The 12,415-nt window shown below is 40.3% G+C and overlaps 1 protein-coding gene across 2 annotated transcripts in view; it reads right to left on the bottom strand.

The window, feature by feature from the left end:
• Positions 1-12,415, bottom strand: part of MARCHF6 (membrane associated ring-CH-type finger 6) — a 65,082-nt gene that overhangs the window by 30,169 nt on the left and 22,498 nt on the right. For both annotated transcript variants that reach the window (XM_084783062.1, XM_084783063.1), the window contains exons 5-11: positions 10,382-10,454; positions 8,778-8,946; positions 7,060-7,249; positions 5,085-5,146; positions 4,296-4,328; positions 2,354-2,405; positions 806-864 (exon numbers count right to left, since the gene is read on the bottom strand). In XM_084783062.1, the coding sequence (XP_084639188.1) occupies positions 806-864; positions 2,354-2,405; positions 4,296-4,328; positions 5,085-5,146; positions 7,060-7,249; positions 8,778-8,946; positions 10,382-10,454 (638 nt within the window). The remainder of the gene's footprint in view (positions 1-805; positions 865-2,353; positions 2,406-4,295; positions 4,329-5,084; positions 5,147-7,059; positions 7,250-8,777; positions 8,947-10,381; positions 10,455-12,415) is intronic.

Raw genomic sequence — 12,415 nt, 5'->3', positions numbered from 1 at the left:
GCAAATTCTTTAGCAAACACTGTAATCCATTACCCCAAGACACTCTTCTATTGCTTTTTTAAATTACATAAATATGCTGATACTTTTCAAAACTCACTACAGACAACCTAAGGAAAGGCAGAGGGGGACACACAAGTTCATCAAGCAAAGGAAAACGGAAAAGCAGCCTGTGAGGAAGCTCTTCAGGTGTGCCTAACGGCCACCACTCTGTGAGGTTCTGTACCACCCCTGTAGTGATTAGCAATACGACATACTACTACTTCCTGAGCCACTGATCAGCTTTAAACAAAAGGAACAAGACTGCACTGGCTAACTGTTCCTTTGTACAAGATACCCCAAGAAATGAATTCTTGAAAATATTCCTTAGAGGCTAAAGAGATAGCTGAGCAATTCAGAGAACTGGTTTCTCTACCAGAGGACCCAGGCTCAATTTCCAACCCACTTGGCAGCTCCCAACTGTCTCTAACTCCAATTCCAGGTGATCTGACACCCTTATACAGACATACACACAGGCAAAACACCAGTGCACATGAAATAAAGAAATTTAAAAATAAAGAAAATATTCCTTAGTGGGCTGGAGACATAGCTCAGCAGTTAAGAGTACAGGTTGCTCTAGCAGAGACCCAAGCTCAAGTCTCAGCAACAGTTCTCATAACCATCCATAATTTTTGTTCCAGGGATCCAACAAGACTCATGTAGTGCATATACATCCCAGCAAAACACTTATACACATAAAATATTCCCTAGAAAATAACGAACTTGGTGATAATTAACAGAAGTAAATTTCAGAAAGTATTATACTCACATGCTCCTCAAACCCCAAACCAACAAGGGAGAAATGACCGATGTGATAAGGACAAAATGCTGAAAGGGAGGAGAAAACTTTTCATTAGAACAATAAGCACACTTAACATAATCTCCTCTAAAGGAGCCAGGACTTCTTTGAGCAATGGGAAGTCTAGGAGGAAAACTAAAACTGTTCCTGGGACAGTCTCTGAGAATGAAACATATAGGTCTAATAGGACCCTGTCAAAAGGACACATGAACCATACTGAAGAGGTGTCACTGTCATTTTTAAAGAGATGATTTGAGCACTGAAAATTGAAAACAAATACTCAATGACAAAAATTGATGGGAACACACATCCCATGACCTTTTGATACTCAAAGCTCAGAACCATCACAAAAGAGAAAACAGCAACATCAACAGAAATGTTTTGTGTCTAGGAACCAGCTAACATACAAGTTCTTTACTCAGAACCAACGACTAAAAGGACAGCCTTGGTCATGTCTGGTGTCTTCTGAGACCCACCCTCAGACTAACTTGACTGCTCCTGCAGAAAAGCTAGCTAAAAATTATCTTTAAATTGCCTGAATTTGAAAATAGGTACTGGATAGAAAAATGATGGCCCACTATAATAAGATACTAAAATATCACTTCACAGATTACTTTTTTTTTTTTAAGACAGTTTCTCTGTGTAGCTCTGGCTGTTCTAGAACTCACTTTGTAGACCAGGCTGGCCTCATGAGGTTCGCCTCTGCCTCTGCCTCCTGAGTGCTGGGATTAAAGACATGTACCACCACCACTCAGCTTTTTTTTCTCCCTACCACAGATTAGTTGGTATAAAGAGAAAATGAAAAGGTTAGGGAACAATGGATAGTATCACATACCTCCTATGTCACATTAAAAGTCAAAATGTGCACCCTTGTCACAGATGTATTGAAACCAACCTAACCAGGCCCTTAATCTCACTTCCAATATGAAAAACATTAGGTAGACAGAGGATGAGGATAGAGGACATGAAGAAAGTAGTTGCATGTGCATCAACACGTCCAAGTTCTAACAGTAGAGTAGAAGTAAAGAGAGTATTTCAACTTCCCAGTAATATGTGCACATTATTAGGACTACTATTCAAACAAACCAACTCTAAAACGCCATTTAAGGGAACAACTTACAGATCATAAATATGCTTGATTATTAGGAAACAGTAAATGAATCCTACTAAGATTTAGATGTAAAGATACTATAGCTAAATCAGAAAATACAATTAAACTTTTCTATTAAAATTCTTATACTTTTCTTTTCCCAAAGCCTATCTAGCCAAATTTCAGTTTGTTCTTAACACGTTATCTTTTTTCTATGGTAACAACAAATAGCATAGCAGATAAATAGGGCAGAAGAGGATTCTGCCACTAAGTAAACATCAGAGCCTGTACTAAGGTCTGGCTCCTAAGTCTACAATATATGTTCTCGAATATTCCCAAAGTCCAAATAACACAAAAAGCTGCAACAAGAGTCCCAGAAAGCCCAACTTTATGATACCACAAAAACTCGAAGCATAGGTACAACTTACCAAAAACAAGAATGAACAATGTATTTAAAGACACCACCCAAAACACGTGCTCCTACAGGAGAAAGCATTAGTGTCAATGATAATCACAAGTTTAATTGAACAACTTCTTTCAACTGGCCATAGCTAAGACCTGAAACTACTATGACTGATATATTTTCAATAAATTTTTTTAAAGATAGGAACTTTTTTTTAAAAAAAGAGTTGTTTATTATTTTACAGTATTCTGCCTGCACATGTGCCTGCAGGCCAGAAGAGGACATTAGATCTCATTACAGATGTTTATGAGCCCTCATGTGGTTGCTACGAATTGAACTCAGCAGACAGTGCTCTTAACCTCTGAGCCATCTCTCCAGCCCCCGATATTTTTAACTTTTCACTTCTCATTAGACACCTTATGAAAATAGGACTAATAAAACAGGAAGTTCATTTTACATGCAGAAAATAAATCAGTTTATAAATTTCCTTTTCAAAACTAAAACTAATAGTCCATCACAAATTACACTAATTTTTATAAATAGTGAAATAATATTTCACTTAAATCAAATGACAATACATAATGTCAAATGCAGAGTGCTCTTCCCATTAGCCAATTCATTTTATGGGCCTCAGCGAGTCCACTGCCACTTAATATCCCCTCCCTTCACCCCAGCAATCGGTAGATGAAATCTTCTCAGGTCTCTGGATTCTCCATGTGGTGTCCTGACTGCTTTCTCAGAAACACTCTCTCACATAGCCACCTGGTCCACCGCTTCCTGCAGCCATGTCATACACACATTAGCCACATTTTAGGCTAACAAATCATCTGGACCCACCCTGTTATCTAACATCAAGGCAAGTGAGCACCCCAGGGTGGGGCTGGATGAAATGGCCCAAGTTCTTTTCAGAAAAATCTGTTTGGGTTCCCTGGTCCTCCACAAATAAAGCAGCGAAAAAGGTGATGAGCTGTCCACAAAGAATGACTGACACATTCTTATTATGGAAGCTCAATTTTTTTAGTTTCTCTGCCTTAATAGCTACGAAATTCTGCCTTTCTCAACATCTTCCATGCTTCAATCTCTTATCATCTCTGAAGATAGACTTTTCTCTAAGAAAGACTTGACAATCTCCTGTGTTACTGTGTCATGTTGCAGTTTGTCATTGGGTCTCATTTCATATCTCTAACTAAGCTTTAAAATACTGTTGTAAGCAGAATCCTGTTTTACTCACCCCTACCTCTGATTCTCCTAGAACTGTATAAGCAATGAAGTCAAGCTGTAGCTTTTGGGGTGCTGAGATGGCTCATTGGGTAAAAAAGCTTGTGAGTCTGATCCCAGTTCCCACACTGGAAGGAGATAGCAGACTCTGGCCTCCACAAACACAGTCATTTTTTTTTTTAAATTAAAAATTAAAAGCCATAAAATAAAAAATGAAGATATAAGCTTTATTCCTACAGCTGACTTTCCAGATCAGACTATGGCTCCAGTCTGTGGAATAGACAATCTGCTTCGCTCTCAGTAGTGCAGGCAATAAGCATACAAGACCCAACTTTTTTTTTTTTTTAGTTTTCGAGACAGGTTTCTCTGTGTAGCCTTGTCTGTCCTGGACTCACTTTGTAGACCAGACTGGCCTCGAACTCACAGCGATTCGCCTGTCTCTGCCTCCTGAGTGCTGGGATTAAAGGCGTGTGCTACCACACCCGGCACAAGACCCAACTTTAATCATCAAGTTCTTTTAACTACTATTAACTGTGAACTTTTTTTTTCTTCAACTTTTTAGTAACTTTGTTTTAAAATAATATTCCCTTTAAATATTTTAAGTACTGTCAACACATACAATATACTTTCAAATATGAAATAATCAAAAGCCAAAGGTTATTTTGACTCTTAGCACACTTCATGAATTTGAAGTTACTGAATAACAAAAACAAATAATTCATAATTCTATCAACAATACGTCCACTTACCAGAAAAACTAGTGATCCATCAAGTCCAAGCATCTAAAATAAAAAATAACAAGCCTTAATTTAAGATGCAATAGGACACTTTCTTTTCTTATAGAAAGATTGCTTTCCTGTCAGTATCATTAAACACAGTTTACTTTCTAACCCTATCATTCCCAGAATGTTTGGGGAAAAAAAACTCTGTGTATTCAAGTTATTACACTCTGAGTCTCCTTTTACCCTGAGTCATATGGAAAATACCCTCCAGGAATGTTCCATTTTGAGCCAGCAGGGATGACTGCCCCTGACACTAGGAAGCAAAGGCAGCTACTGAGACAGAGAGTGAGTCTATGCCAGAGAGCAGGTGGGATCAGTGAGAGAGTGCTGGCATAGCATGCTGAGGCCAAGGATTTGTATGCCCAACACTGCAAAAAGGAAAATACCCATTCTGAGTTTAATCATTGCACTAAATAGAACTAGTCATGACCTCACTATACAATTACTTACTTTTCATCAAGAAGAGTATGGAAATCCTGTTTAAATTTAAGTTTTTACTTAATTTTTCCCAAGTCCACAATTTTAGGTCTAACTGCCTCCATGGAGAAAAGTTTGTACTAAAGGTAGATAAACAGACCTGTCTGTCATTATCTTTACCACATATTGTACATCACTTGATTTTCAATAGAAATTAAATCCTAGTTAAATGCTTTCATCAAATGTAACTATGAAATCTGTATTTTAGCTAAACATGCCAAACTTCAAAATAGACCTGAGGGTTAGAAGACAAGGACAGGTGACAATGAAAGCTCTTACCCTTTCCCAAGTAAGCTCTTCTGCAGCCCGGTCCCACTCTAAAGCATTCCAGTTCATGTCATCTGAAAGTGCAATTGCAGAATCAAGATTACTCACAGATACTAAACTATAGCCAATAAATGCCAATTTTAATAACAATCTGTTGAGAAGCTGAGACACATTTAATGCTGTAAGTCCTACATATAAATACACAATTCTAAATAAGTAGTAACATATGAAATAATAATCCTAGACTGTGACACGTGCTAAAAATGGAAATAAATGGGATTATGTGAAAGACAAACTTAATAGCTGTGGGTCAGAAATGAATCCGGTAGATCTGAGAAAAAGAAGAAAGCCAAGAGGTTAACCTTCCTAATGAATTACTAAGTTAAAAAAAGATAAAAGCATAAAACTCAGAGGCTGGCTAGTGGTTAAGAATTCTGCTGTTCTAATAGGCCCAAGCTTAGAGCCTAGCACCACTCATATCAGTGGCTCTAAACTACTTGGAACGCCAGCTCTAGGGTATCACCCTCTTCTGGCCTCAATGGGAACTACACACATAAACTCAAACCACACAGACATATACATACACACACAATTAGAAATAAATATATACATTTAAAACTTAAGAGCTGGGTCATGCAAAAAAGCCTGTGATTCTACCACTCAGAAGGCTGAGGCAGATGAACTACAACTTCTGGGCCAGCCTGAACTATACAGGAAGACCCAGTCTCAGCAGAAAAAAGTATGAAAAGCAAGCAGGGTTTAAATGGCAAATGAGGAAGAGTGTGCAGTCTGGGCTATGCTATACTCTTCAGTGCGGTGGGGAAAGCAGCTAAGCACTTAAATAAAAGCACAAGAGTTCTGTGAACACCAGACAGGCCAGCAACAGGAAACAGAGACTACTAAGAGCTGGTGAAGAGACAGCAGGTGACCGCCACACATGAGAACAGCAGCAGCAAATGATGTTTCCTCAGTCTCTGATCTTTCCCTGGGGAAGCCTATTGCTCCCCATTATGAATTGTTTCTTCTTTTCTTTCAGGACTCAGCTCAAAAGCCACTTATTCTGAGCTTCCTGGGAAACCTTATTTAAAACAAGTATTATCAGACAGGCAATGGTGGCACACACCTTTAATCTCATCACTCAGGAGGCAGAGGTAGGGAGATATCTGTGAGTTCGAGGCCAGCTTGGCCTAGAAAGTGAGTCCAGGACAGCCAAGGCTACACAGAGAAACCCTGTCTCAAAAAATACAACAAAAGAAAACAAATGTATCTTCATAGCAACCCATACACACTTAACACAGCATGTATCTTCTACTTGTCCCTAGAGTAGAGCCTCCCAAGAAGGAAGGGCCTGAAATTTCAATCACAACTGTATATTTGGTCTCAAGTGACTGGTACCATCAACACAGACACTAGCAAAGTGGACTCAACACTAACAGAAGAGGACAGGCTGTGACAAGTGAAGGCAGCTTGTGGGTCTTGTTTTGTACTCCGGAGTTCCCACTGGTAGAAAATGAAAAAATGGTTTCCAGATATGGTGCCTGGCGTGCACTGTACACTTTACTTCTTTTTTCATTTGAAAAGTGCAGTAATTCCATGGAGGCAGAAAGAGAAAAACAATCAGCTAATTCTATGCCAACTTCATTCCTCAAATGTAGACCTGGTCACACTTAACCAATTTTTACCAACCATCTAATTTGAAGGAAGGAAGGAAGGAAGGAAGGGAGGGAGGGAGGGAGGGAGGGAGGGAGGGAGGGAGGGAAGGAAGGATGGTCCTCTGTAAAGGACTGTAATGCACAATATGTTGCCTGTTTCATAGCATGCTTATGCACATGTATATTCATAAATGATAGCATGTCAAAACAGAAACAGGTCATGCATAGAACTTGAACACATTATAAAACATAAAAACATTACTCTTGGTCTTCAGTGCACACTAAGAATGACTGGCAACTCTGAAGAGTGAGTAAGGGCACAAAGCAGCCATTACCTTGGGCCCCATTGTTGGCATCAGCAGCATCTTCCACACCCGCATCATCTTCCTCCTCATTGTCTTCCTCCTCCTCTTCTGCTTGACCATCCTGGGCATCAGGGTTCTCGCCCAAAACTGCATTCTCACCTGCTGGGTTAGCTGGCTGATCAGCAGCAGCATTTTCTGCACCATTTCCTCCTGCAGGCGCCTAAAATGAGAGAAAAGTCCAGGAATTCACCTACTTAGTTCAGTTTTACTCTAGTTCCAAATCATATGTTATCCAACAAGAAAAACAAAACCAGCAAACAAAGACATCCCACTAAAATTAAAAAAGGAGTATGTTTCAGAGTCATCTCTTTTAAATGTATTTCATTCAGGACCAACTTGGTATATAAAATCATTAACTCACTTTTTAATGTACACTTTCAGAAAGCACTAAAGGGGTGGGGAGGTGGTTTCTGTGGGCAAAGCACTAGCCATACAAGTGAGGTCTGAACTTTAGATTCCTAAATCCAATATGGAGAAGGAAGGTGGAGATAGGAGAACCCCTGCAAGCTAATGGACCAGCTAGCAGAGAAACTAAGACCCTGTCTCCAATAAGGTAGACATGTACCAAAGACTGTCCTCAGACCTTCACATGCACACCATGGTTCATGCACAACTGCAGTTCTGCTTGTGAACATGGATACACATACAGGGGGAAAATGCAATATAAAATATGGGCTTATAAAACTGGCCATCTTAAAAACATCGTTCCATAATCTTTTAGAAATATGACAAGTATGTCTAACTCAGAGATAAAAACTTTTTTGGGTTTTTTGAGATAGGGTTTCTCTGTGTAGCCTTGGCTGTCCTGAACTCGCTTTGTAGACCAGGCTGGCCTCAAACTCACAGAGATCCACCTGCCTCTGCCTCCCAAGCGCTGGGATTAACAATTTTTTTTAAAATGTATATGTATATTGGCTGGGCAGTGGTGGAGCACACCTTTGACTCTTTGATCCCAGCACTCAGGGGGCAGAGGCAGGTGGATCTTTGTGAGCTGGAGGCCAGCCTGGTCTACAGAGTAACTTCCAGAGGAGGGAGGGAGAAAGGGAGAGGGCCCAAGTTAAACTGCTAAGCTGCTGACCCAAGCAAAGAAAACAGAAGAGTATTTTAGTATTCCCTGTAACACTGTTCCTGAAGCATTCCTTTGTGGGAAGGATTGTAAACTTTGTCACCGGTGAAAGCAGTCTCGGTGGGCTTTGCCCTCGGACACACCACGGATACTCCCTGAGATTAACCTTGAGATAGACTGGGTGGAGCCATCCTGGGCCTGGAACACTCCACCTGGATTATTGTGTTTCTAATTGACCCTGGCCCTTGCACGTAAGAGACAGACAGGCAAAGAGGACGAAAGGAGCAGCAGATTCAGACCGAGCTCGAGGGAACAGGCTGGACCAGCACGCAGGCCAGAGACACCTAGGGACCTGTCCCATGGAACGCATACCGGAAGGTTCACTATTGTTTCCCTTTAGCCGTTTTTCCCCTCTTGTGTAAAATAGTTGGGTTGTATAATAAAGTTTAATAATTAAGAAACAGAGCCAACATTCCTTCCCACGTCCACAGTCTTCTTGTTCCCCCAAACTTTCTCATTGTCCTCTTCTACAGCATGAGCACATTTATAAGGGTTTGTCACAGAGGCTGAGAAAGATTTCATGGACTACACATGTAAGATACATTTCAGGTGACCGGCTTACCTCATTTTGGTGGTGTCCAGCGGCATTGAAGGGTGGAGCAGCATGCTCCAGCCAGATTGGTGCTCCCCCATGGACTATCTGCTCTCGTAACCACACCAGGCTGATGAATGCACAAAGTGTGCATGTCACCACAAAACAGCCCTGCAAGCAATCTGCCAACAAATTTTCCCTATTTAAAAAAAAAAAGTAATAATCACACACAATTAACTCCAAAGAACATTTGTAAAAACAACTAGAAAAATAAATCTTAATTTTTCAGTAAAGTGCAGTTGCTTCAAAAAGATTATTTATAATGATGTTGAAACTATCTTGTAAGCTAATATGTACATCTATGTTCCTCTACTATATTACTATATACTTATATAGATATAAAATATATCAAAATGTACAGCTTTTAACTATTCATCCTTTTTTTAAAAAGATTTATTTATTATTATGTATACAGTTCTCTGCATGTACACCTGCAGGCCAGAAGAGTGCATCAGATCACATTACAGATGGTTGTGAGCCACCATGTGGTTGCTAGGAATTGAACTCAGGACATCCGGAAGAGCAGTCAGTGCTCTTAACCTCTGAGCCATCTCTCCAGCCCTGACAAGTTTTTAATGTGGTTTAAGAATAACATTTTAAAATTATGCTCATCTGTGGAAGGATGGTAGGCTTTGCCCCTTGGAAACACCACTGATACCCCACTGAGATGGACATTGTGACAGACAGGAGCCATCCCGGGTCTGGAATTCAGGAAGCAAACTGGGGACTCCGGTCGAGCTATTGTGTTTCTAATTGAACATCGAACAGGAGCAGAGACCAGGGATTGCGACCAAGAGGGTGCAGATTGCTTCTATGGGGAGAGGACCAGCGTGCAGGTCCTAAGACACCTAGGGATCCATCCGGTTGAACCGATACCCCGAAGGTTCATTCTTGTTCTCCTTAACCACTTTCCCCTCCTGTATAGGATAGCTGGGTTGTATAATAAAGTCTAATTGTTAAGAAACAGAGCCAACACTCATCATACAACTCCAGTATAATTCAACTCCAACTGCATAAAATATCTTAGTTTTACATGTCCTGCCGAAAGATTCCTTAAATTCTTCTGTTTTAAAAGAAACAGGACCCACACATTCCAACAGTAGCTACAACTGTTAGAAAACAAAACAAAACAAAACAAGGCCAGGCAGTGGTGGCGCACACCTTTAATCCCAGCACTCAGGAGGAAGTGGCAGGTGGATCTCTGTGAGTTTGAGGCCAGCCTGGTTTAAGAATGAGTACCAGGACAGCCAAGGCTATGTAGAAAAAGCCTGTCTCTCAAAAAAAGAAAAAAAAAATGGTGTTCTTAGATAAATCTTTAATTAATAAGAATAAATACATGAGCCAGGCATAGTGGCACACACTTTGATCCCAGTACTCGGGAGGCAGGGTCAGGCAAATCTCTGTGAGATCGAGGACCGAATGGTCTACAGAGCAAGTTTCCCAGAACAGCCAGGGATGTTATACCACAGAGAAACACTACCTCAAAAAAACCAAAACAAACAAAAAGAATAAATACATGAGAAAATAAATACCATTTACAATGCCCAAACTTCACCCTCACAGTCAATACTCACGTTGACAGCATGTCTAGTGGCAGTGTCAGTAGTGAGCTCACGGAGCCAGTAAACAAGCACTTGTAGATGCGGCCTGAAAACAGGGGAACAACGGCACAGTCACAACTAGCAGCACATACTCACAGCTGCTCAAGGAAGGAAGAGGTAAAGTGGACTCCACAGACACCAATAAAATAAGTGTCCTTAGTCTTTGCAGAGTCTCACCGGGTTTTAGTTTTTGTTGTTTTTGTTTGTTTACAGGAGGGTTGTCTGGGTGCTCACACCCACATACCATGGTGTGAGTGTGGAAGTTAGAAGACAACTTTCCAGGGGTAACACTCAGAGGCTCATGTGGCAAACAGTAAAGCAAACAGTACGTTCTGCATGCCAGGATTGGCTGGTCTCTGCAGAGTGAGGATTGAAACTAGGCCTCATGCTTACTAGACAAGAGCTCTACACTGAGCTATATTCCTCAGCTCTAGGTACTGTATGTACACTTGTTTTTATTGTTTGAGTTTAGATGTTGGGGAGGGGTAAATTACTTATCTAGATCATAACATGAAATTATTTTTAAAACTAGAACTACAAAATTCAGTAACCATTCATAAAGCAAAAGACTTCAGTTTGGAAACCCAAATCTGAACTATGAAGCTTCTTCAGCAGCACAGTGTGTAACTCAATGACACCTTTAGGGACCAGTGAGATGGTGTATCCCAGCAGCCTCAGCTCAACCCCAGAACCCATGTTATCGCTACAGGGAGACAAGCAGTCCCCAAAGCTATTGTGACCTTTTTCACACCATGGCACAGGAGTGCACACACACCAAAAATATTGTCTTTAAAAGACTTTTTTAAAAAAAGTTTCAGAAGGTCTCAAAGAATAGCTTATGGCTTTGGAGGAAAAACTGCAAGCATAAAAGAATTCACTGTTATCCCTTACCCTTTTATTCAGGAAAGGTAGAATGAGAAAGGCAGAATTCTAGAGAGAATGAGTTAGCAAGACCACAGCTTTAGAAATAGACTAAGGAAAATGTGAGGTTTCCTTCAGAACACTTCTTGTACATTATTAGTTTAAGTATTGTCCTTAGTCTAATAATGGAAATTACTGACATACCTACATAAAAGAAAGCAAATATGCTTACAGTAAGTAAAACAAACCAAATGTCAACCAACAGGAAAATGGGCCAAACAGCATTAGAGCTCCTTAAAAATCTGGCATGTACTGGAAAGATGGATAGGGCACATGGTTAAAACGAAGCCTGTAGGAGTATGTATTATATGCTGCAACTTGAATGTAATGTACATGTTTGTATGCAAAAAGACAGAAGCAAGCTTCTTACAGAGAACATAAGCATCCACCTGTGCTTGACTGCGTCACCTGCTGGTTTTAGAGGGACATGTTGTCTTCTACTATAACTGAATGTTTCGCTCCTTTTTTTCTTATTCTCTATGTAGACCAAGCTGCTCTCAAACTTGGGATCCTCCTGCTTCAGACTCCAGAGTGTACGATTATGGGTGTGTACATCTAAAAGTTTAAGGTGTGAACTTTCTGAACATTTACATTTAGTTAGTGTCTGTATTTTGTTCTTCCAACTGAGTCTATTTGGAGGGCTGAAAAATTTACACTTAAAAACTGTCATATCTGGAAGGTGCCAGTGTCTCATAGCATTCAACAAGCTGATTTTACATCTGATTTCCTCTACTTTGTAGGACAATCTAGGAGCACAATATCACTATACACTTATCACCATCAGCACCCTACCTGGCTCTGGAAAATTTGAATTGTTTAGGTTTGTGGTTTCCTTCTTTATTATGCTTTGTTCTCTAAGAAGTTATCAGCTCCTTACCACCGTAAGTTTGCTTGTAGAGCAACTTGTTAGGTAGTTATTAAAACTGCCAGTTGTAGCTCCCGTCTGTCCTTGTATATCTCATAACTGAACTACTTTGTCCCCCAGAATTACATTGTAGTGGACTTACTGGCTCTATCTAGCTCACCAAATCACTCTCTGTCAGTGCTTATTCTGCTACTTTGTGTGCGATCTTTATCTTCATAGGT

Source organism: Acomys minous, assembly GCF_964271855.1.
Source record: "Acomys minous genome assembly, chromosome: 5".
NCBI lineage: Eukaryota > Metazoa > Chordata > Mammalia > Rodentia > Muridae > Acomys > Acomys minous.
Note: the sequence above shows the minus strand (reverse complement) of the source record. Positions and strands in the feature narration are given on the sequence as shown.